Raw genomic sequence first — 21,313 nt, 5'->3', positions numbered from 1 at the left:
CTTGCCACTAGGCCATATCCCCAGCCCCCGAGCTTCTTTTGTCCAAGACCAGCGCTTTACTACTTGAGCCACAGCTCCACTTCCCACTTTTTTGAATAGTTTATTGGAAATAAGTCTCACATTTTTTTTTTCTGTCCGAGATGGCTTCGAACCGTGCTCGTCAGATCTCAGCCTCCTGAGTAGCCAGGATTGCAGGCGTGAGCCACCAGCGCCCAGCTCGGCTCCAATGACTTTGAGAACTCTGTGGGAGGATGAAGGTGCGCCGGCCGCACTGTCCGTTACTGTGATTGAGAAGGCATCACCCAATAAGGAACGTCTTCAGTCGGCTATGGCCCCGCCCCCAAGCTCCTTTCCGACTTCCGCTTCCGGCACGTCGGCGGTCAAGATCCAACATGGTGGCCGCTGCAGTGTTAGTGTCTCGAGCTTCCCGGCTGCTTGGCCGGTCCCAAATGGGGCGGCCCATGTCTAGCGCGCACAGCGAGGAAAGCTCAGGTATTGGGGCCGGGGTTGGCGGGACCAGCCCCGGCAGCGCTGGGGTGAGGGGCGGGCCTGGTGACCTTGGCGTGAGGCCTTGGGGGAGGGAGGCGGCAGGCCCGGCGCTGGCGCCCGCTCTGAGCGGCTGTCGTTTTCCGCAGCTCGCATGTGGAAGGCCCTCACCTTCTTCGTCGCACTGCCCGGGGTGGGAGTGAGCATGCTCAATGTCTTCCTGAGGTCTCGCCACGAAGAACACGACAGGCAGGAGTTCGTTGCCTACCCCCATCTCCGCATCAGGACCAAGGTACGGCTCCTTCATCCCGAGGGTGGACGGCCGGCCTGTGTGATTTCTGCTTTATCCATGGCGTGGAGAACCATTGTCTGTTTCCATTTCATGAAAGGGGAAACTTAGACCAGGGAGAGCCATGTCTCAGTTTTCTTCAAGGTCATAACATCAAGTGCCCCTCAGCTTTTCTTCCCACCTCTTGCTTTCGGATACAGTTATCTCTTGCATAAAATTTAGAGGTTTGCCATTCCCTTTTAGAGTGGTGATGTTGGAAGGTGATTTACCTTTCTAAGATGGAGCATCGGGCTGGTTTTAGCTCCACGATAAAGAGCCAGGATGCTGGCTTCCTTTCATTCCTACCAGTGTCAACCAATCTGGGCTTTTTGCTAAGGCAGTCTTGTAAATTTTTCTATCCAGGCTGGCTTCAAACAGTGATCTTCCAGGTCTCAGTCTCTATAGTGTAGCTAAGATTGCAGGTGGGAGCCTCTGGCTCCAATTTTACACTAATAATGCCCCCCCCCACACCCCCCTTTGCTGGTGCCAGGGATTAGACCAAAGGCATCTTAATATGCCTAGCAAGCCTTCTATCACAGAGTTACACCTCCGTTTCCTCCTTGTTCTTTAGTTATGGTATCACCAAGCCTGTGTATGACTGGCCTTATAGGAACTTAACCTAGATCTGAATTTTGGAATCTTTGAGCTCCTTTCTACCCTCACACAGAAGAATTCGGGATCAAACAGCAAAAATTTTCAGCCTCAGCACTGTTGTGCAATTTCTAGTTTCATCCCTAAAATCAATGTTTATTTGCTCCCATTTTCTGGAAGGGAAACTGAGTTTTGGAGTGGGTAATTCTTAGGGAAGTGGGGCAGCAGTCCATCCCATCCATTGGGAAGGGTTTAGTAGCATCTTTAGATTTTTCTACCCACTAGATGGCAGTACTACCAACCCCAATTGTCTTCAGACACTTGCTTCATGTTTCCTGGCAGGGTTAAAATTGTTCTTGTGGAAGCCATCGCACTAGTTTAAGTTTGAATGGAGCTCAGAAATCTATTTGTTTTGTTTTTGTTGCCAGTCCTAGAGCGTGGACTCAGGGCCTGAGCACTGTCCCTGGCTTCTTTTTGCTCAAGGCTAGTAGTACTCTACCTCTTGAGACACAGCTCCACTTCTGGCTTTTTTCTATATATGTGGTGCTGAGGAATCGAACCCAGGGCTTCATATATACGAGGCTATCATATTCCCAGCCCCAGAAATCTATTTAAATAAGTATCTTCTCTGTGCCTGCCATTGTCATTTTAATAGATGATTTGAGGGGTTTATACCTCTAAAACCCAGCACTGGCTATACTAGTCAAGGACTAATTTCCCTCTTATTATTGTTATCTGTCACCCTATTTTAAGCAGCTCATGGCAGTGTTTTCTTCGGAACTCTTTCTGGCATTACCTAATTGACATCTTTGCTCCACAGCCCTTTCCCTGGGGAGATGGCAACCATACTCTATTCCATAACCCTCATACAAATCCTCTTCCCACTGGCTATGAAGATGAGTAAAGAACCTGGACCCTCACCCAGGCACCAATGACCACAGCTTTGGTTTGGACCATTCTTCTGCACGTGGACCAGAAAAGTATATGGGATCTTAAACTCACCTTCCTTTCTTGTATCAGATGACAATTAAACTGTTTTTCCATCCCTTTGCTTATAGCAAGAGATGGCTTAAATAAATAGCTTAAACTTAGGTCGGTAATGAACTGAAAGTTGCATTCTTTGTGTTTTTCTTGAGAAATTAACATTGATGGCATTCCTGTTTCTTCAGTGAAGGTTTATGCTGCTGTGGCAGTGTTTCAGGTCCAGTACAGCCCAAGGACTACTGTTTATAATAGGCACCTGCTTTCTTGACTTGGGATGTATTAGACTAAGAGAGTTACTTACCAAGGTGGGGTACCTGACAAACTAGATGGCAAGTCCCCAAATGATTAACAAAATGGCCATAGTTTATACCTGTGATTCTCCATACAAGTGCTTCCTTTGCACCTCAGCATTTTCGTGTCCCAGTTCACCAGCATTGGTGTGGAATCCTCCTGGAGTGAGATAATAAAGGAGTCAAGTTCTTAGCCATGGAGTAAAATTTATCTGTCAGCCAACTAATGGTTGACACAGACTAGGAAACTTTTAGAGAAATGAAGGCAATGAGACACATTTCTGGCTTTGTTTCCGAAACAAAACTCCTGTAGACTTACAAATTAGAAAGAAAAAAAATCACAAAACCACTCTGAAACAGGAAACCTTTAAAATAGGTGAAGCAATTGAAGTTGTTTCTTGCAGGATGAAGTCAAAATAGAAGGAAAACATCAATTTCTCGGAAACAATTTGAAGATACTCCTTTTGAGAGGACTGTGGCCATTAAAGAAGCTACTAGTGGCTAGACTTTTGAGACTTAACTGTGTAATTGGTTGAGTTAAGGGGAGTGTGTATGTGAGCAGGGCTGAACTCAGGGCTCACACTTTTGAAAGGCAGGTGTTCCCCCCTTTCTGCTTTATTTTTCAAATAGAATCTTGTTTTTGCCCAGGCTGACTTAGACCATGATCCTCCAATTTATGCCTCCATTGCTAGGATGAGGTTTTTTTTCTTTCTTTTGGGTGTCCTAGGGCTTGGTCAGTCAGGGCCTGGGGTGCTGCCCCTCATCATTTTTGCTCAAGGTATAGTGCCCTTACCACTTGAACCACAGCTTCATTTCCAGCTTTTTGGTGGTTAATTGCAGATAAGAGTCTCATGGACATTCTTGCTTGGTCTGGCTTTGAACTGCAGTTCTCAGATCTCAGCCTCCTGAGTAGTTAGGATTACATGTGTGAGCCACTGGCACCTGTCTTAGAATGATAGGGTTATGCCACCATGCTCAACTTTCCAACTCTTGAGATTGGGTGGGGAGGATGTCTTGCTAACATTTTTGCCTTGGCTGGTCTGGAACCTGTATCTTCCTCACTGCTTTCTGAGTAGCTGGGATTAAAAGTGAGTCACTATCTGGCTTTATTTTTTGTACTAGTACTGGTCTTAAACTTGGGGCCTAGGCACTGTGCTTTAATTTTTTTGCTCAGAGCTTGTACTCTACCACTTGAGCCACGGCTCCACATCCAGTCTTTTGTTGGTTGCTGGTTAGGTTGGAGATAAAGGTCTCATGGACTTTTCTGCCCAGGCTGGCTTTGAACTATGACCCTCAGATCTCAACATCCTCAGTAGGTAAGAGTACCGGTATAAGCCACTGGTATAAAGCTTTCTCATTTTTGAGACAAGGCATAGTTACGTTGCTTAAGTTACTACTTTTTGAAACTCCTAGGCCCAAGAAATTCTCTAGCCTTAGCTTCCTGAATAACTGGGAGTGCAGCCATCTGTGTGCCACTAAATATTGCTACTTCAAAGAGACCTAATGCTTACTGGTTATGTGTTCTCACCCTCTCATTTGAAAATGGAAAGGTTAGCCAGGTGCTGGTGGCTCATACCTATAACTTTAGCCACTCAGGAGGCTGATATCTGAGGATTGTGGTTCAGAGCCAGCACAGGTAGAAGTCTGAAGACTTATCTCCAGTTAACAAATTGCAAACAATAAGAAACTGGAAGTGGAGGTATAGTTCAAATGGTAAAGTACCAGCCTTGAGCAAAAAAAGCAAAGGAGAATGTGCACCCTGAATTCAAGTCCAGTGCCAGCACACACAAAAGTAGGGCTAAGTATGTGGCTTAGCGCTTTCCCAGCATGCATGAAACTCTAGGCTCCAATTCCTCAGTACCATATAAACAGAAAAAGCCGGAAGTGGCACTGTGGTTCAAGTGGTAGAGTGCTAGCCTTGAGCAAAAGAAGTGTGGACAGTGCCCAGGCCCAAGCCCCAGGACTGGCACCAAAAAAAATTTTTTTTCTTACTAAGGATATATTTCCTGCAACTTTTCTCAAAAGTTCGGTTGAGTGAACTTCTACAGTAGCATACTGTTTTCATATCAGGGACACCTTCCAGTATGAGTTATAATGACTTAAAAGTATTGTAGTTATTTGCTGTGAACTCTTAGACAATATTCATTTCAGAAGATGGTTGGCTTATAGTTTATTTTCAGAGCTTAATGAGACAGTCTTGTAAGGTTTAAGCGAATACAAATATTTCTTAGTAAATCCTTAAGATAGGCAGTTTGTGGGGATTACATGACATAAAGTATGTAAACGCTCATCTGATCCTGACATTCTTTTGGTACCAGAACATATAGAGATTTCATACAGTTACTATGGAAATAACATTTAGAGGGTTGTTTTTGTTTTTTCTGCTTCAGTACTGAGCATTGAACCCTTGAGCTTGCTAGGCAAATGCTCTACTACTTGGGATGTGCCCCCAAACCCTTGTTTTTTGAGACAGGGTCTAGTTAACTTTGCCAAGATTGGCTTTAAAATCTCTATCCTCTTGCCTGTCTCCTGAGTACAAGGGATCGCATGTGTGTGTCACCACCAGGTTTCTTTTACTCTGTACTACACTTAGATAAATCTTCACCTTTTAAGTTAGAGAAGATAAAGTTCTCTGCAGTGTATGTGTGAGACACTGGGTAACAAGGTACTAGATGTACCATGAAGTGTAAACGATAAGAACTGAATGTTAGAATTTATTCCATCTTGATGATTATAGACATAAAATAGGCTAGGCAAATGAAAATGAATCAAAGCACCCATCTCCTACGTTTAACCAGATGCATTTTGCCTGTTTATGATGCAGATTGACTAATTCAGATGGAAGCCATTAAAAGCGAACTCTTTTTAATTTAGGTTCTTCTGTAGCCATTCCAAATATAATTCAGTTATTTGCTGTGAACTGAGACAGTATTCATTTCAATGGTCTTGAAGCATTCACATCTTAAATCAGACACCTCTTGCTGTGTCTTCCTCTTTAACCCAAGCCATTAGCAACATTAAATGTTACATGTAAGTAAATCCATGCTCCCAACAATTGATTGAAACTTTTGCTTGGATCCCTTTATAGAGCATTAGCTCCCTGAGGAAACAAAAAGGTCCTGACTGCTTTCATGAACAATGACCCCCATACTGTATATGTACTGTCCTTTTGCAGCAGAAATCAAAAGTTCAAGGAGCCCTGATCATCTTGATTAGCTTATCATGATTCATGTAGAAGGTATATTTGAAGTTGATTCCAGACCATATATTGCAATCATAATCCCAAAAGACTGTTCAATTTAGCACACTGAGTTCCTGCATGCCAAAGCATGTGAGAAGTCATCTCAAAGCAGTATCTTTTACAAATGAGAGGAAGAAACAACTTCCTCCCAAACTCATTAAATTGCACTGCTGACTTCATAGCCTTAAGCTGACAAAATCCAAAGTCTTCTTAATTTCCTGATATGAGGAATCCATTTCCAAGGTGACAAGCAAGGTCAAGAAGAATTTTCAGGCTTTTCTTTGCCATGGCCCATGAACTCCAATCCTTCAATAGGAATCTCTTTCTCCTTTATTGCTTTCTGATGGGAAAAGAAAACACATTATTAAGGTTTACAGGAAGCTTGAGGTCAAAATTTTGTAAATGAAATGTGATTACACAGAAGTAAATTATATGGCACCAGACTCAGAACTTTTCATGAGCAAATCAAATTTTGGACTGGAAATTGAAAAGGTTTCTATAGGTTCCCCTTCTAAACTAAAATTCAGGGCTGGGCATAGGTAGCTCATACAGGTGGCTCACCCAGCTTCTCAGGAGACCTGAGGATCTTAGTTCAAAGCCAACTGGAGTAGGAAGTGAAGACTCACATCTCCAATTAACCAATAGAGAACCGGAGCGCTGTGTGTGGCTCAAGATGGCAGAGCACTAGCCTGGAGCTCAGTGACACCGCCCAGGCCCTGAGGTTCAAGAGTAAACTAAGCCTGGTGGCATAAACTTCTAATCCCAGCACTTGGAAGGAAAGAAGGGAAGGAGGGATAAAAAAGGGGAAAGGAAGAAGAAAGTGCCTCCATAGCACCCTAGCAGACCAAAGAAAGACAAACGCTCACCCAAACCCAATAGTAATAGTGACAACTGTGCCACCGACAAAAAAAATCAACCGCACCCCACTCTAGGGAACGTGATCAAATCATTTCCTGTTGGGAAAATGGAGGAGAATAGAAAAGGAATAGGCTGGACTCCATCCTCAACGTCGGGCTAGAACTGTTTATTGAGGGAGGGGCACAGACCTTGCCGCGGGATTGGAGGTTGTGCTTCTAACTGGACTTTGGGTTGGGCTTATATAGTATTCAACAAGGAAATAGAAAACAGAAAATGGGATGCGGTCCCAGAGTGATGTCCTTGACCAGCCCCACAGTGGAATGCTCCCTCTGGGGTAAGGGGCTACAGTCCCTTGGGGACTAAGGGTGGTGTCCTTGGCCATACCAAGATTGGAACTGCCTGCGGACAGGCATGTGATCAAGCCTGTTGTTCTGCTTGAACTTGGGGTACAAGGCAGGAATCAATCTCTGAGTGTTAGCTTTCCGAGTAAAAAACAAGTTACAGTGGCTATGCAAAATAGTACCAAATAAATGAGCCAAAGGCTGTTACTGTGCTCCAAAGAAGCTAACACTCCGACAGACACCAGAGGCTCACGCCAATAATCCTAGTTACTCAAAAGACAAGTCGCTCGGTTCTTAACCTCCAACTAACCAGCAAGAAACCAACCGTGCGCGAAAAAGCAAGAACTCGAGGCCCAGAGCTAAAGCCCCGAACAGGCACACACAAGCGTACGCACGAGTGGTCAAGCAAAAAACCAGGCAGGCACCTGGCTGGAAAGCCTCGCGGGTGATGGCAGAGGAGGGAAGGTGCCTCAGCCTCGCCCGGCGGTTCCAGCCTCCGGCCCTCGGAGACTCTCGTGGGGTGGGCCTCAGGGTAGACGGGAAGAGCTCGCCTCGCCACTCACCTGAACACACTGCTGGTAACGCTTGAAGAGATCGGTGCACGGGTCCCCGGAACCGTCCCCCTTGAGGAACTTCTCGGCAAACCAGCGGTTGAAACACTGGTCGTACTCGCGCTTCATGTCCGTGCAAGCCTCCCCGACGCTGTTCATGGCGATGGTTATGGCGGCGGCAGCGGCGCGCTCTAATGACATCACTCATGTGCGTATCTCGGCGCGACGCCGGGACGCTCTACGGCGGCCGAGAAGAAATGTGGGCGCGGGTTGTGTGGCGGGGCTTTAGTGCGGCCCCGAACGGGCGCCGGTTCTTCACCTCGCGGGAGGGTCCTCAGGTAAGGGCCAGGGAGGATAGATGGGTGGTAGCCCGACTGGGAGGCAGAGCCGGCGCCGCCCGGGACCCACGCTCCCCGCCTTATCCGCAGGGAGGTCGAGTCACAGCCGAGGTGATCGAGCACCTGGAACGCCTGGCACTGGTGGACTTCGGCAGCCACGAGGCCGTCGCGCGACTGGAGAAAGCCATCACCTTCGCCAACCGGCTTCATGAGATCGACACCGACGGGGTGGAGCCCATGGAGTCGGTACTGGAGGACAGGTAAACCCCGAGGCCTTCACTGTGGCTCCTTGGCAGCCGTTTAAGGTGACCCATTATTGGTGTCCGATTTCCCAAAGGGTAGAAGTTTTAGCAAGATCCGAATTTGGGGGCTTGTAATGTGGCTTAGGGGTAGAGTGCTTGCCTAGCATGCATGAAGCCCTGAGTTCCGATTCCTTAGTACCACATAAACAGAAAAAACCAGAAGTGGTGCTGAAGCGGTTGAGTGCATCCTTGAGCAAAAAGAAGCCAGGGACAGTGCCCAGGGCCTGAGTCTAAGCCCCAGGACTGGCCAAAAAAAAAAAAAAAAAAAAATCGCCAATTTGTCGTTACCTCGCCTCTCTTCACTTTTCCCCCTGTTCATTATGGGTCCTGCCACTCCCACTTAAAAATTCTCGGACTTCCCAGTGTCAGTGTAAGTGGGAGGAAATCCCAACTGATTGCTAAACCATCGCCTTTGAATCTCCGCTTGTAATCTCAGCTACTCAAATGAAGGCTGGAGGAGCGTGGTTCGAGGTCAGCCGGGCAAAGTTGGCAAGCCCCACTGAAAACGGACAGAGCCATGGTTAAGGTTGAGCACTTTCCTAGCATGTGAGAACTACTAGTTAAGTCCCCAGTACCAAAAGCCAAGTTCGTTTCTTCTCTAGCTTTTGTTTTCTGCAGTACTGAGGCCTGAACTCACGGCCGTGCACTCAGTAGTAGACAAGCCCGCTTCCCCTGAGCTAAATCCCCATCCCATTCCCTCTTTGGGATCTCTGCACTTGCCAACTGTTTCTTGTTGTTATTGTTTTGTTTTGCCCCTTGGATAAAATGCCTCCAAGTAGTTGCCTGGTATTCTCCCTCTTGGCACTTGAAATTCTTTGGAGAAGATTCTCCTGAGACTTCAAACTCCCTCTCCCTTTACAGTCACTATCCATTTTTAGTTTTCCTGATATTTATATTTTATGTATCATTTATAGCGTAAACTCATTTTTTTACTTGCTTAGTTACCTGCTTTAAAAATTGTGTGTGTGTGTGTATGTGTATTCTTTTGAAGGTCAGTACTGGGGCTCAAATTCAGGACTTCACACTTTGAGCTGGTTATCCTCTCCCACCTTACCCTATAGTATAGCTTCTATGATATATCTTGCTCAGTGGCAGATGGTTCTATCTCTCATAGACTGTGGTGAAAGATGTGTCCATCTTAAGGGTACCAGAAGAGTTAGGCACAATATGACCTGTTAGGAGCCAATATCCTTAAGCAAGGCACTACCCACCCCCCACCCCCCACCCCAAGTCCTGGGGCTTAGACTCAGGGCCTGGGCACTGTCCCTGAGCTGCTTTTGCTTAGGGCTAGCGCCACTTCTGGCCTTTTCTGTTTATGTGGTACTGAGGAATCAAACCTAAGGCTTCATGCATGCTAGGCAAGCACTCTACTACTAAGCCACATTCCCAACCTGGTCTCTAGCTTTTTCTTCCATCTAAGTTAGCCATGCTGCAGCCCACTCAACTCCCTGTCCTTCTTTGAATATGCTGGGCTTTCTCACTCCAGGTTTATGCTACTGCACCTGCCAGGAAGTCCATTTCCCATCTACTTAACGTCCTTTCACATTTTGAGTGCATGCTTCTGACATAGGCTGTGTTAGGTACCTTTGTCAGTCTTTGTTACATTAGCAGGTGTAATTATGAGCATGTCTCACAATTGCCTTATCATCTGCTCCCACCAAAAGTGATCATCTAAAATACTTATTAAACACCAATCCTGAGAAATAATTAACACTTACCTCTACCTCAGAGTTTGTCAAAATATCTACAAACTGGTCAGTCTGTCTGCTTTTGAGCAGAGTGCCTCTTGCCTTGGAACACTGCCAATAACTTCAGAATGTTGCTCCAGGTAGGGCTGTAGCTGAAGCAGGAAGCTTGTCTTGCATGCAGAAGACACCAGGTTTAGCTCCCAGTACAGGAAAAAAAAAATCTGATGCTTCCTTTTTTGTGCCAGTTCTAGGGCTTGGGCTCTGTCCCTGAGCTTTTGTGCTCAAGGACAATCAATGCTCTACCACTTCTGGAGTTTTAGTTGTTAATTGGAGACACTGACAGACTGTATCATTGGGCCCACTTCAAACCATGATTCTCAGATCTTGGCCTCCTGAGTAGCTAGGATTATAGGCATAAGCCACCAGCACCTGGCTTCTTGTTTTGTTCTTACTGGTATATATACTAAGGTTTGAACTCAGGGCTTCACACTTGGTAAGCTACCCTTGTACCATTTGAGCCTCCAGTCTTGCTTTTTGCTATTTTGGAGATGGAGTCTATTGAACTTCTCTTCCTCAGGCTGGCTTAGAACCATGATCCACCAGATCTCAGCCACCAAAGTAGCTATGGCTACAGGAGTAAGCCACCAGTGCCTGTCTTCTCCCCCATGCCGCCCCTCCCCCCCCTTACTGGGATTCTTGAACTCAATTTTGTGCTTACTAAGCAAACACTCTGCTATTTAGACCACTCACACACCTCGTCTTTTTTGCACTATTTTATATTGTGTGTGTGTATTTGTTAGGGGGCTAGGAATGTGTCTTAGTGGTAGAGTGCTTGCCTAGCATGCACAAAGCCCTAGGTTCAATACCTCAGCACCACATAAACAGAAAAAGCCAGAAGTGGTGTTATAGGTCAAGAGGTAGAGTGCTAGCCTTGAGTAAAAAAGAAGCCAGGGACAGTGCTCAGGCCCTAAGTCCAAGACCCAGGACTGGCAAAAACAAATATATTATGGCTGGCTGTGGGCCTTGAATTCGGGGCCTGGGCACTGTCCCTGAGCTTTCACTCAAAGCACCTTTTTTTTTTTTTTTTTTTTTTTGCTAGTCCTGGGACTTGGACTCTGGGCCTGAGCACTGTCCCGGCTTCATTTTGCTCAAGGCTAGCACTCTACCACTTAAGCCACAGCACTTCTGACTTTTTCTATATATGTGGTGCTGAGGAATCAAACCCAGGGTTTCATGTATGTGAGGCAAACACTCTGCCACTAGGCCATATTCCTAGCCATAGATGCACTATTTTTTAAAGTAGGATTTCACATATTTTGTCCATGGATCTCCTATTTACACTTCCCATATAGCTAGGATTACAGATGTGCCAACGCAGTCACATTTTATTGGTTGAGATGAAGTCTCACTAACTTTATGCCAGAATTTGCCTCAAACTGTGATTTCGTCATTGCTTCCTGTGTAACTAGGACTACAGGCATTAGCCACCATGAATAGTTTTCCTTCTTGTCAGTCATGGGGGTTGAACTCAGGGCCTGTCCCTGAGCTTTTTTGTTCAAGGCTAGGACTCTACCACTTTGAGCCACAGCACCACTTTGGGTTTGTAGTTAACTAGAGATGTCTTCATATATTTCTGCCTGGGCTGGCTGTGATCCTTGGTTCTCAGACCTCAGCCCCCTGAGTAGCTAGGATTACAGGCATGAACCACCAACCAGTGCCCAGCCTTCTTTCTTGATGCTTTTTCTGTAGCCTCATTCTCTGAGAAGGTAACCTTGAGCTTCTGGGTTTTGTAGATGTCTATACTTGAGATCAGACAATGTAGCAGAAGGCAACTGTGCTGAAGAACTACTACAAAACTCCCAACGTGTTGTGGAGGAATATTTTGTGGCCCCCCCAGGTATGTGTTGTCCAGAGTGGCTTAATACTCAAAATAGTCTCACACAGACTTCAGAAATGAAGTGGAAATTGTAAGGACAAAGGATGCTATGAAGGCAAAAGGTCAAAGTACATGTAAATGATAGCATTACGATGATAGTAGGGGGCTGGGAATGTGGCTTAATGGTTAAGTGCTTGCCTAGCATGCACGAAGCCCTGGGTTTAATTCTTCAGTACCACGTAAACAGAAAAAGCTGGAAGTAGCACTGTGGCTCACGTGGTAGCCTTGAGCCTTGAGTGCTAGCCTTGAGCAAAAGAAGCTCAGAGACAATGCCCAGGTACGGAGTCCCAAGCCCCAGGACTGGCCAAAAAATAAGTCAGGGACCAGGGCCCAGTCTCTGGGTTCAAGCTCCAGGACCATCCCCCTCTCCTCCAAAAAAGGAAGCTCTGGTTTAAGCAAGGATGGAAAAACAAGTCATTAAAACTTGTGAGTTAAACTCTTAAAACCAACATGCCTCTGATTTATGAGGCAAAGTGGAAAGAAGACTATGATCTTGCTATCTCAGAACAAAACACTGCTATTTCAATAGATGTAGCTACTCATGCATTCCAGCTCCCAAACAAACCCAATGTCCCACTTTAGGTTTTGCTTCTTGTGACAAACTGAGTTCAATCTCAGTCTTCCATTTTTACTTGCATATTAATGGCTAATTCACTTGGTCCTACTTCTTATTGAGAAGTATACATTAATTTGGCTTCACTTACAACTGGGATTATATTTGCTATACATATTTCTGTTGTTTCCCATAAAAATGAAGCCATTACTTACTTAGCAGAATAAAGTGGAACTGCAGCCTCAGCTCTTTTAACATGCTTCCTTATTGTTTCCAAACAGGTAATATCTCTTTGCCAAAGCTGGGTGAACAAGAGCCCTTCCCGCACGGCTAATAGCTACCTATTCTGAGAAGGGGGTACCCTGTGAACACACTGAAGCACAATGGTGGCACTGTTTATTGTGAACCTTAATGTCCTACTTCTTTCCATCACCTGAAAAAGTGGATGCTTAAGCAATTCTTAGTAACTGACTCTTCCCAGAACAGAATTGGAAAATGTCTAACTAAACAAGACAATGAGATCCTGATGCTATGGAGGAGGGAATATAAACTTCCAAGGAAATGGATCAAGTATGTACAGTATGGAAGTTATCCTCTTTCATCTCCCTCTAAAAGAATTATGTCTACCAAGCTATATACACTTGAGCTTTATATAGCTGGTTATCAGTGTGTCTGATCACCACGCCACAACCTGAGTTGTCATTTTTCCTTGCTGTTTCCACCAACTTGAGTGGCATTATCTTTTTACTAAACACACTTACATTTGTTCCTGGGTACTTACCTGCTTTATTGTAAGCAGAGGAAAGCTTATTCTCTAGAAAGTCCTGGGAAATGCCGAGTAAACTGTTTTAAGAATTTCTAAGCTAAACCACCTTCCACAAGATGATTATATGTAAATAAAATACTAACCAGATCTGTAATTTATTTCTGAAAAGAGAGCTTATAAAAAGTCCTGGGCCCGTTTCCATCCTTTCTACTCTTCCTTTATCTGTAGTGCTTTTCTTTTTCTTTTTGCCAGTTCTGGGACTTGAACTCAGGGCCTGAGCACTGTACCTGGCTTCTTTCTGCTCAAGGCTAGCATTCTACCACTTGAGCCACAGCGCCACTTCTGGCTTTTTCTATATATGTGGTGCAGAGGAATTGAACCTAGGGCTTCATGTATGCGTGGCGAGCACTTTACCACTAGGCCATATTCCCAGCCCATCTGTAGTGCTTTTCTAAGGCAATTTAATCTAATTCAAGGCCACCTTGAATTATAAGATGATTTTCTAATTCTGAACTTGTCCATTTGAAGTTATCAAGCCACCATGAAAACAATCATTACTCCCAAAAGTTATCCAGACTGAGTACAAGCTGTCATTACAACACAGTGATTGGATTTTTTTTAGCTTCTACCTCTGAAATGAAATCTATGTATAATCAAGGACAACCACACTTATCAATTACTAAACATTTAAAATATATTTCTAAACAGAATGGGCCAACTCAGTCACAGTAACTGCTGATATTCAGAGCAAAATAGCCCACAAAGACACAGCACTGATTTCTTTTCCCATAATTGGGTGAAAAATATACAACTTGTTTCTGAACCAAAACCACTTTGCAGTTTAAAAACGTTTTGCTGCTAATATGGCCCTGGTAAAAATTATGTCATTTTTCTTTTTTTTTTTTCCCTTAAAAATTTTTTTAAAAAAATTTCCTAAGACACTAAATTATCAATCTGGAATGTAGTTCCTGAGCACAAAGCAGCTCAGGTCATCTAAAAAATATAAAGAAAATTCCCATCACTTGTCTCAATACGGTCTGAAAGGAGAGAAGTAGTGTGGGGAGCCCCTGCTTTGGTATGGAGAGTCACGGCCTCTTGACCCAGACCGAGAACGTGAGTAGCCATAGCTTGTGCTTCTCTCAGGATAAACTCTGATGTAGGAAGTTTCACCCTGAAATTCAAAAAGAACAAAAAAATAAGTACCAGAAGAATAAGCAAATCCTTTACCTAACCTGGCTGCCAATCAATAGTTAAGTTTCTAGTACTTAATCTATACCTGGTACTGTTATTAAACCTTCATTACATTATAGAGGCAGGCGTATGATAGAAATCATATCAAAAAGGAAGAAAATTAGCCCAGGTTGGTGATGGTGGCTCACACCTATCATCTTAGATAACCAGGAGGCTAAGATCTAAGAATCAAAGTTCAAAGGTAGCCAGGACAGAGAAGTCTAAGAGACTGTTCTTTCCAATTAACTTGCAAAAAGATGAAAGTAGAACTGTGGCTCAAGAGGTAGAACAAAGGCCTTAAGGGAAAAGAAAAAAAATGCCAAACAAGAGGGAGGCCCTGGGTTTAATCTCTATCACACACACACAAAAAAAGTAGGGACCCTACCTCATGAGAGCGGAATTTGGTGTCATCCAGTTTGCGCAGGGCATATTCCATGTCTTCTTTTCTGAGATATTCAACTATCCCCATTCCATCCTTCTGAACATCTGCATAACAGACATCCCCAGCTTCTCGCATGTGATCTTTCAGGTCCTGCCAGCTGCCCGACGGAGGAAGTCCTGGGCACAGAGAACATAAGAGCCCAATTTCTTTAGCCATGTTAACTGACCTGTAAGATTCAGTAATACCTATGGTCTCTCTCCTATAAGTCATTTAATTCCCATGGGTCCCCAAATCACAACTCTATGTGGGGCAGAAAACAAGAGAAAAGCACTGAAGTATATGGTAAAGATGGTCTTAGACTAACTTTTAGAGACTAACTTCTCAACAGAGCATCCCATTGCAGGTTTTAGTACCTTTGAGAATTCAGACTTTCCTTGTCTTTCAGTTTTTCCCATTATGAAATTTATCAGTACCAATTATTTCTTGCCTGACCAAGTTTCCCAGGACATGGGAATTCTCAAACAGGTCAATGAAATAAAGTGTAGCTGAAGGTAGCAATACCACAACAAATACCTACAGTTTGTTTTCCTATAGAAATGAATGACTGACAAACCAAAATACCTCTTAAAGAGATCACCAACATTCTTCATTACAGTTGGGGGGTAGGGGGAAATACTCAGACGCTAAAACTAGTCGGGAGTCATACAACCCTACCTGATGTCATGAAAGGGAAATGTGCTCCTGCTCTCAAAGGCTGTGTTTACCGCTCACAGCTCAGGACTGCAGCCATTTCCTAATAGTTTTCTAAGCAGGATTTCAGAGCAGCATGGAGAGAAAAAAAGATAATGTATGACATCCTGAAGGAGGGAATAGAGTTCTAGGGTTAAAAACTTACAAAGGGACACAAGAGAGGCAGATATTGAGTATCACTCTTAAGCACAGGCATCTGCTGTGATTAAGACATTCACATCTTTAAAAAGTGCTAAGCTGAAACATTAGTCTCCTGCAACCTGCAGAAGGCCATTATATTAATGTTTCAAAGATTTATAAACAGCTGAGTTTATCATTTATAAGTACTAGACAGATGTGCATTATTAATTTCAATTATAGTCTCCAAGATTGCAAGTTTGGGGGTTTCCTTTAGCTAGTTGTTTGGGTTTTTTCTTTTTGTTGTTGTTTTTTAATATAAATTCCAAAATCTGTCCTTTTTAGGATCCAGAACTAGGTTGGAATCTGGCTCCTGAAATACCTTTTAATTAGATCAGATACCAAGGTATTCCAAAGGAAAATACCTTTGGAATTATAGCTCTAAGAGTTTTGCCAACATCTTCCCATCTCCTCAGTAAGGGACCCCCTTTACAAGCATGTTTATGTTCTACCAAGGCTGAACTGTAGTGCAGTTTCTATTGCAGGATACCTACCTCACTGACAAGCCACTGCATGCATAGGCTATTGAAAAGAAAGCCCATCTCATGCAATAAATAACAGTTACCATTCCTTATCGGTAGATGGCTAAGTTACATGCATCATCTCAGTGAAAAAGGAGCATACCTGAAACAAGAACTCTGAAGTCAGATCTTCTTGTAGGAGGCCCACTCCTTGCACCTCGGGTCCACCCACCCCGACCTCCATAAGTCCTGGGAAACTCCACACGAAGCCGGCACTGGCCGTAATCATATCCATTCCTTCCATAAATGGCATCCTCAGCATCTCTGTAAAGAAAAGTTTGGAGTCAGTGATGCCCAAGAGGTTGAGTGACTTTATAATGAAGGGGATGAATCATTAAGAGAGAAAAACAAAACAAAACGGACCTGGATGTGCTTTTGCTTTAAGGTCTTCCATAGTACTGAACCTTCACAATTGTCAGACACATAGATTTCTAGTATGAAGTGGTAATGGATGGGTAGAAAGACTACAAATAAAAGGACTGATTCCAAAAAACAACCAAAAAAAAATGCTGGTGAAAGATTTTGCCACAATTTCTCTTAACTTTGGTGAATAGTTTCTCAAAATGTGTATATTAGGCCTCAATATTCCTTCACAAAACTCACGAAAAGACCCATTTAAAATAGGTTCAGAAGATAAATCATTCAAATGCATGCTTGTAATCTCAGCACTAGGGAGGCTGAGGGAAGACTAAGTTCAGGGGCAGCATGGCTGCACTGTGAAACTGTCCCAAAAGAAAATAAAAAAGCCCGTAATCTGAGCTATTTGAGAGGTAGAGAAAAACTCCCAAAGAATAAAAAATGGGTGTTAACGCAGGTGGCTCACCCCTCTAATCCTAGTTCCTCAGAAGGCTGAGGTCTCAGGATCACTAGCCAGGGGAGGAAAATCCGTAAGACTCATCTCCAATTAACCCCCAGAAAACTGGAAGTGGCACTGTGACTCAAAATGGTACAGCATTAGCCTTGAGCTTTGCTCAGGGACAGTGCCTAGAACCAACCAAAACAAAAAAAGTGTCAGGTGGCTGGTAGCTGACACCTGTAATTCTCGTTACTCAGGAGGCTAAAATTTTAGGGCTAAAGTTCAATGCAAGCTGGGCTTATCTCCAGTGAACTTCCAAAAAGTTTGAAGTGGAGCTGTATCTCAAGAGGTAGAGCACTAGCCTTGAGCCAGTAAGCTCAGGGACTGTGCCCAGGCCCTGTTCAAGCCCCAGAATGGCAATAAATAGAGTCTCTCAGTCATTGGCTGGGTAAGCTGAGAAGCACATGTCATCTAGCAATATGGAAACGGTAAGAGGACAGAAGCCTCAGCTAGCCTGGGCATAAAGTAAGAACTCACCTTAAAAATAACCCTAGGGGAGCTAGGAATGTGGCTTAGTGGTAGAGTGCTTGCCTAGCATGCACGAAGCCCTGGGTTCAATTCCTCAGCACAACATAAAAAGCCAGAAGTGGCACTGTGGCTCAAGAGGTAGAGTGTTAACCTTGAGCAAAAAGAAGCCAGGGACAGTGCTCAGGCCCCGAGTCCAAGCTCCAGGACTGGAAAAATAATAGAAAGTGTCTTAAAATATAGTAGCCCTAAACAAGGCACCTTTGTGCCTTTGTCTATAACCCTAGCTACTCAGGAGACTGAGATTTGGAAGCCTGGTTTGAAGCCAACCAGGACAGAAAAAGTCTGCAAGATTCCATCTCCCTAGCAAAATGCTCAAATAGTAGTGGCCACACAGGAGCAAGAAAGCTAGGCCAGAACAAGAGGTCTTGAGTTCAAAAGCCCTGATGTCAGCACAAGAAAGGAAAGAAAGGAGAGGAATGCAATGCAAATGTTTTGCAAAAAATAAAAAGTGGGTTTTTTGACAGACAAGTTTTCACCAGGTGGAAAGGCTGTCTCGAAGTAGTCTTGATGTGGTGCTAGTTCTGAAATTATAGACATGTGCTACAATGGTTAAATAAAACCACTCCCCTGTTCTGATGCAAATCCTGGGGCTTGAACTCAGTAAAGGCACTGACCCTGGGCTTTTCTTTTTCTTTTTTTTTTAGCCAGTCCTAGGGCTTGGACTCAGGGCCTGAACACTGTCCCTGACTTCCTTTTGTTCAAGGCTAGCCCTCTGCCACTTAAGCGGCAATGCCACTTCTGGCTTTTTCTGTTTATGTGGTGCTGAGGAACCGAACCCAGGGCTTCGTGCATGCTGGGCAAGCACTCGACTGTTAGGCCACATTCCCAGCTTTTTATTTAGCTTATGGCTAGAGCACTTAACCACTTGAGCCACAGCTCCACTTCAAGCTTTTTGGTGACTACTTGGAGATAAAGACTCACTGCCCTGTGTGGGTGACTCACACCTGTAATCCTAGCTACTCAGGAGGCTGAAACCTGAGGATTGAGGTTCTAAGCTAGCTGGAGCAGGAAACTCTGTGAGACTCTATCTTCAATTAATTGCAGAAAAAGTAGGAAGTGGTACTGTGGCTCAGGTGGTAGAGTGCTGGCCTTAAGCAAAAGGAACTCAGGGACAACACCCAGACCCAAAGTTCAAGCCCAGGACAGGCAGAAAAAAAAAGTCCCACTTGTGATCAGCAAAACCAAAGCCTTTCTTTTTTTTTTTTGTCAGTTACAGGGCTTTAACTCAGGGCCGAGGTGCTTTCCCAGAGCCTCTTTGTGCTCAAGGCTAGTGCTCTACCTCTTGAACCATACCACCACTTCTGGTTTTTGAATGATTAATTGGAGACAAGAGTTTCTTGGGAGCTTTTCTGCTTGGGCTGGCTTCAAACCACAATCCTCAGATCTCAGCCTCCTGAGTAGCTAGGATTACAGGCGTGCCACCAGGCCCAGCAAAACCAGAACCTATTAAGTGTAACTTTTTAGAAGGTTTGGAGAACTACCTTGTCAAAATCCACCCTGGAGGGCTGGGAATGTGGCCTAATGGGAAAGTGCTCACCTCGTATACATGAAGCCCTGGGTTCAATTCCTCAGCACCACATATATAGAAAAAGCCACAAGTGGCACTGTGGCACTGTGGCTCAAGTGGTAGAGTGCTAGCCTTGAGCAAAATAATCCAGGGACAGTGCTCAGGCCCCGAATTCAAGCCCCAGGACTGGTGGGAAAAAAACAAAACAAAATCCACCCTGGAGCTAGGCGCCAATGGCTCATGCCTATAATCCTAGCTACAGAGGCTGAGATCTGGGGGTTGCTGTTCAAAGCCAGGCCCAGGGAAAAAGTACCAGTGAGACTCTTATCTCCAATTAACCACTCAAAACCTGGAGTGGTGCTGTTGCTCAAGTGGTAGAGTACTAGCCTTGAGCAAAAAGAAGCCAGGCACAGTGCTCAGGCCCTGAGTCCAAGTCCCTGGTCTGGCAAAAACAAGCATACAATTCTAGTACTCGGGAGGCTAAGGTGGGAGGATCTCCAGTTTGAGGCCAGCCTGGGCTACATGGGGAGACCCCCAAATAAAAAGCAAGGAATAGCATGTTCAGGGCAACCCAAACCACCAGATTATATGCCTGGAGCATAGTTACTAGCACTTAAATTCCGACTTTGAATACAAAGGGACTGGAGTTGGTGGTTCAGTCAAGTGTTTAATCAAACTTTTAAATCTCTAATGTGAACAATATGCCTACCTCCCAGAGTTATTGTAAGGACTAAGATACTAATGTGAGAATGTGTTGTTGGAAGCCTCACACACTGATATCAGAATAGGACTTTTCTGTTATGATAGGGCTGAATGAAGATGTAACAGATCAAAGAGTAACTATGTATTTTAAAGGCAGAACAGGGGATTCAAAATCTTATCTCCTTTGCTGAATAGCCTCTTTTCTCAACAACCCTCTAGATTTCCTCATCATCTAGAAAACAGGACCTCCTCAAGGTAGCCCTAAAGTGCTAAATATACAGCATGTGCTACTTGACACAGAAATACACGGTGGTTCGGTTGCCTAAGGGGCAGAGAGGCGCAGGCGTCCCTCATTTAGGTGTAAACATGCCTAGTTCCGTTGGTGGGGGAAAGAACAGCTAGTTAGCTGTGTGTCCACAGCCACCAAAGCCTTAGGGTGCTTCCCGCCGCCCGAGGGCACTGCTTGCTGGCCGCCCCTACGACGGGGGATAACGCGGGGAGCAGGGTGCAGCGTCTAAGCGGCGCCCCCTGTCCTCACGGGCTCCGGGGCTCCTCGGGCGCGCGACCCACCGGGTTTCCAAATCACCGATTTCTCTGGGCCAGTGACGAAGACACCCTCACCACCACGCCCGGTCCGATTGGCGAGATCCACCCTCGGGGCTCTTCAGAAGGTTCCCCCATTCCATTAGAAGGCCCGGGCCCGGCGCGCGCGGCAGGGATGCGCTCCACCGCAGGAACCCCTTCGTGGGGGCCCCCCGTCGCCGCCGTCTGCCCCCAGCTAACGGCGCCCCAGGGGAAGGGGGCGCGGCCGGTCACCCTCGCTGTCCCGGCCGCGAGGCAGACAACGGGCCGGGGTCAGGGTCGGTCGGCCTGGACGGGCGCGGAGCCCCCGGAGCCCAGATTCGGGCTGCGAGGAAGTGGCGGGGACGCAGCGGGGCGGGGGTCTCACCGCGGGTCCTCGAAGCGCACGAAGGCGAAGGGCACCAGGCCGTGCCGGTTCTTGAGCTCGATCTCGCGGATGCGGCCGTACTTGTAGAACAGGTCCTCCAGGTCCTTCTCCCGCACGTCGGTGGGCAGGTTCCCCACGTAGATGCGCCCGTCGCCCTCGCCGCCGCGCTCGTCCGCCCAGCCCGACATCCGCACCAGCCGACGCCGCGGGCTCGCCGCAGCCCACGTCGCCTCAGCCGCCGTCGCCGCCGCCGCCACAGGCGCCGCCTCTGCCACTGGTGCCCCCGCAGCGTCCCCGCGGGCTCCGCGGCGCTCAGTCGCGCAGCATTGTGGGAACGCCGAGCGGAAGCGCGCGGGGGGTCCGAGCGGGCCGAGGGAATCCTCTTAAAGGGGACGCACAGACGACGACTGCGCGTGCGCACGAGCCCCGGGCGCGCACGAGCCCCGGGCGCGCGCGCG

The 21,313-nt window shown here is 45.8% G+C and overlaps 4 protein-coding genes across 4 annotated transcripts; 2 read left to right on the top strand and 2 right to left on the bottom strand.

Annotated features, from left to right (window-relative positions):
- The first annotated feature begins 338 nt into the window (after nucleotides 1-338).
- LOC125349056 (cytochrome c oxidase subunit 6A1, mitochondrial) lies at nucleotides 339-2,496 on the top strand. Its single transcript, XM_048342839.1, has 3 exons — nucleotides 339-492; nucleotides 636-778; nucleotides 2,226-2,496. The coding sequence occupies exons 1-3, from the start codon at nucleotides 393-395 to the stop codon at nucleotides 2,307-2,309; spliced, it is 327 nt and encodes a 108-aa protein (XP_048198796.1). The 5' UTR covers nucleotides 339-392; the 3' UTR covers nucleotides 2,310-2,496.
- Nucleotides 2,497-4,824: 2,328 nt separating this feature from the next.
- Triap1 (TP53 regulated inhibitor of apoptosis 1) lies at nucleotides 4,825-7,864 on the bottom strand. Its single transcript, XM_048342840.1, has 2 exons — nucleotides 7,683-7,864; nucleotides 4,825-6,260 (listed from the first exon to the last, which is right to left on the bottom strand). The coding sequence occupies exons 1-2, from the start codon at nucleotides 7,827-7,829 to the stop codon at nucleotides 6,177-6,179; spliced, it is 231 nt and encodes a 76-aa protein (XP_048198797.1). The 5' UTR covers nucleotides 7,830-7,864; the 3' UTR covers nucleotides 4,825-6,176.
- A 21-nt stretch (nucleotides 7,865-7,885) lies between these two features.
- On the top strand, nucleotides 7,886-13,411 carry Gatc (glutamyl-tRNA amidotransferase subunit C). Its single transcript, XM_048342837.1, has 4 exons — nucleotides 7,886-8,008; nucleotides 8,099-8,268; nucleotides 11,792-11,895; nucleotides 12,769-13,411. Exons 1-4 carry the CDS (start codon nucleotides 7,928-7,930, stop codon nucleotides 12,819-12,821), a joined length of 408 nt encoding a protein of 135 aa, XP_048198794.1. The 5' UTR covers nucleotides 7,886-7,927; the 3' UTR covers nucleotides 12,822-13,411.
- Nucleotides 13,412-13,929: 518 nt separating this feature from the next.
- Srsf9 (serine and arginine rich splicing factor 9) lies at nucleotides 13,930-21,176 on the bottom strand. The gene is made up of 4 exons (XM_048342835.1): nucleotides 20,856-21,176; nucleotides 16,417-16,577; nucleotides 14,869-15,041; nucleotides 13,930-14,424 (listed from the first exon to the last, which is right to left on the bottom strand). The coding sequence occupies exons 1-4, from the start codon at nucleotides 21,041-21,043 to the stop codon at nucleotides 14,281-14,283; spliced, it is 666 nt and encodes a 221-aa protein (XP_048198792.1). The 5' UTR covers nucleotides 21,044-21,176; the 3' UTR covers nucleotides 13,930-14,280.
- Nucleotides 21,177-21,313: the final 137 nt, after the last annotated feature.

Source organism: Perognathus longimembris, chromosome 3 (genome assembly GCF_023159225.1).
Source record: "Perognathus longimembris pacificus isolate PPM17 chromosome 3, ASM2315922v1, whole genome shotgun sequence".
Lineage (NCBI taxonomy): Eukaryota > Metazoa > Chordata > Mammalia > Rodentia > Heteromyidae > Perognathus > Perognathus longimembris.
This window is presented reverse-complemented; position numbering and strand designations above follow the sequence as displayed.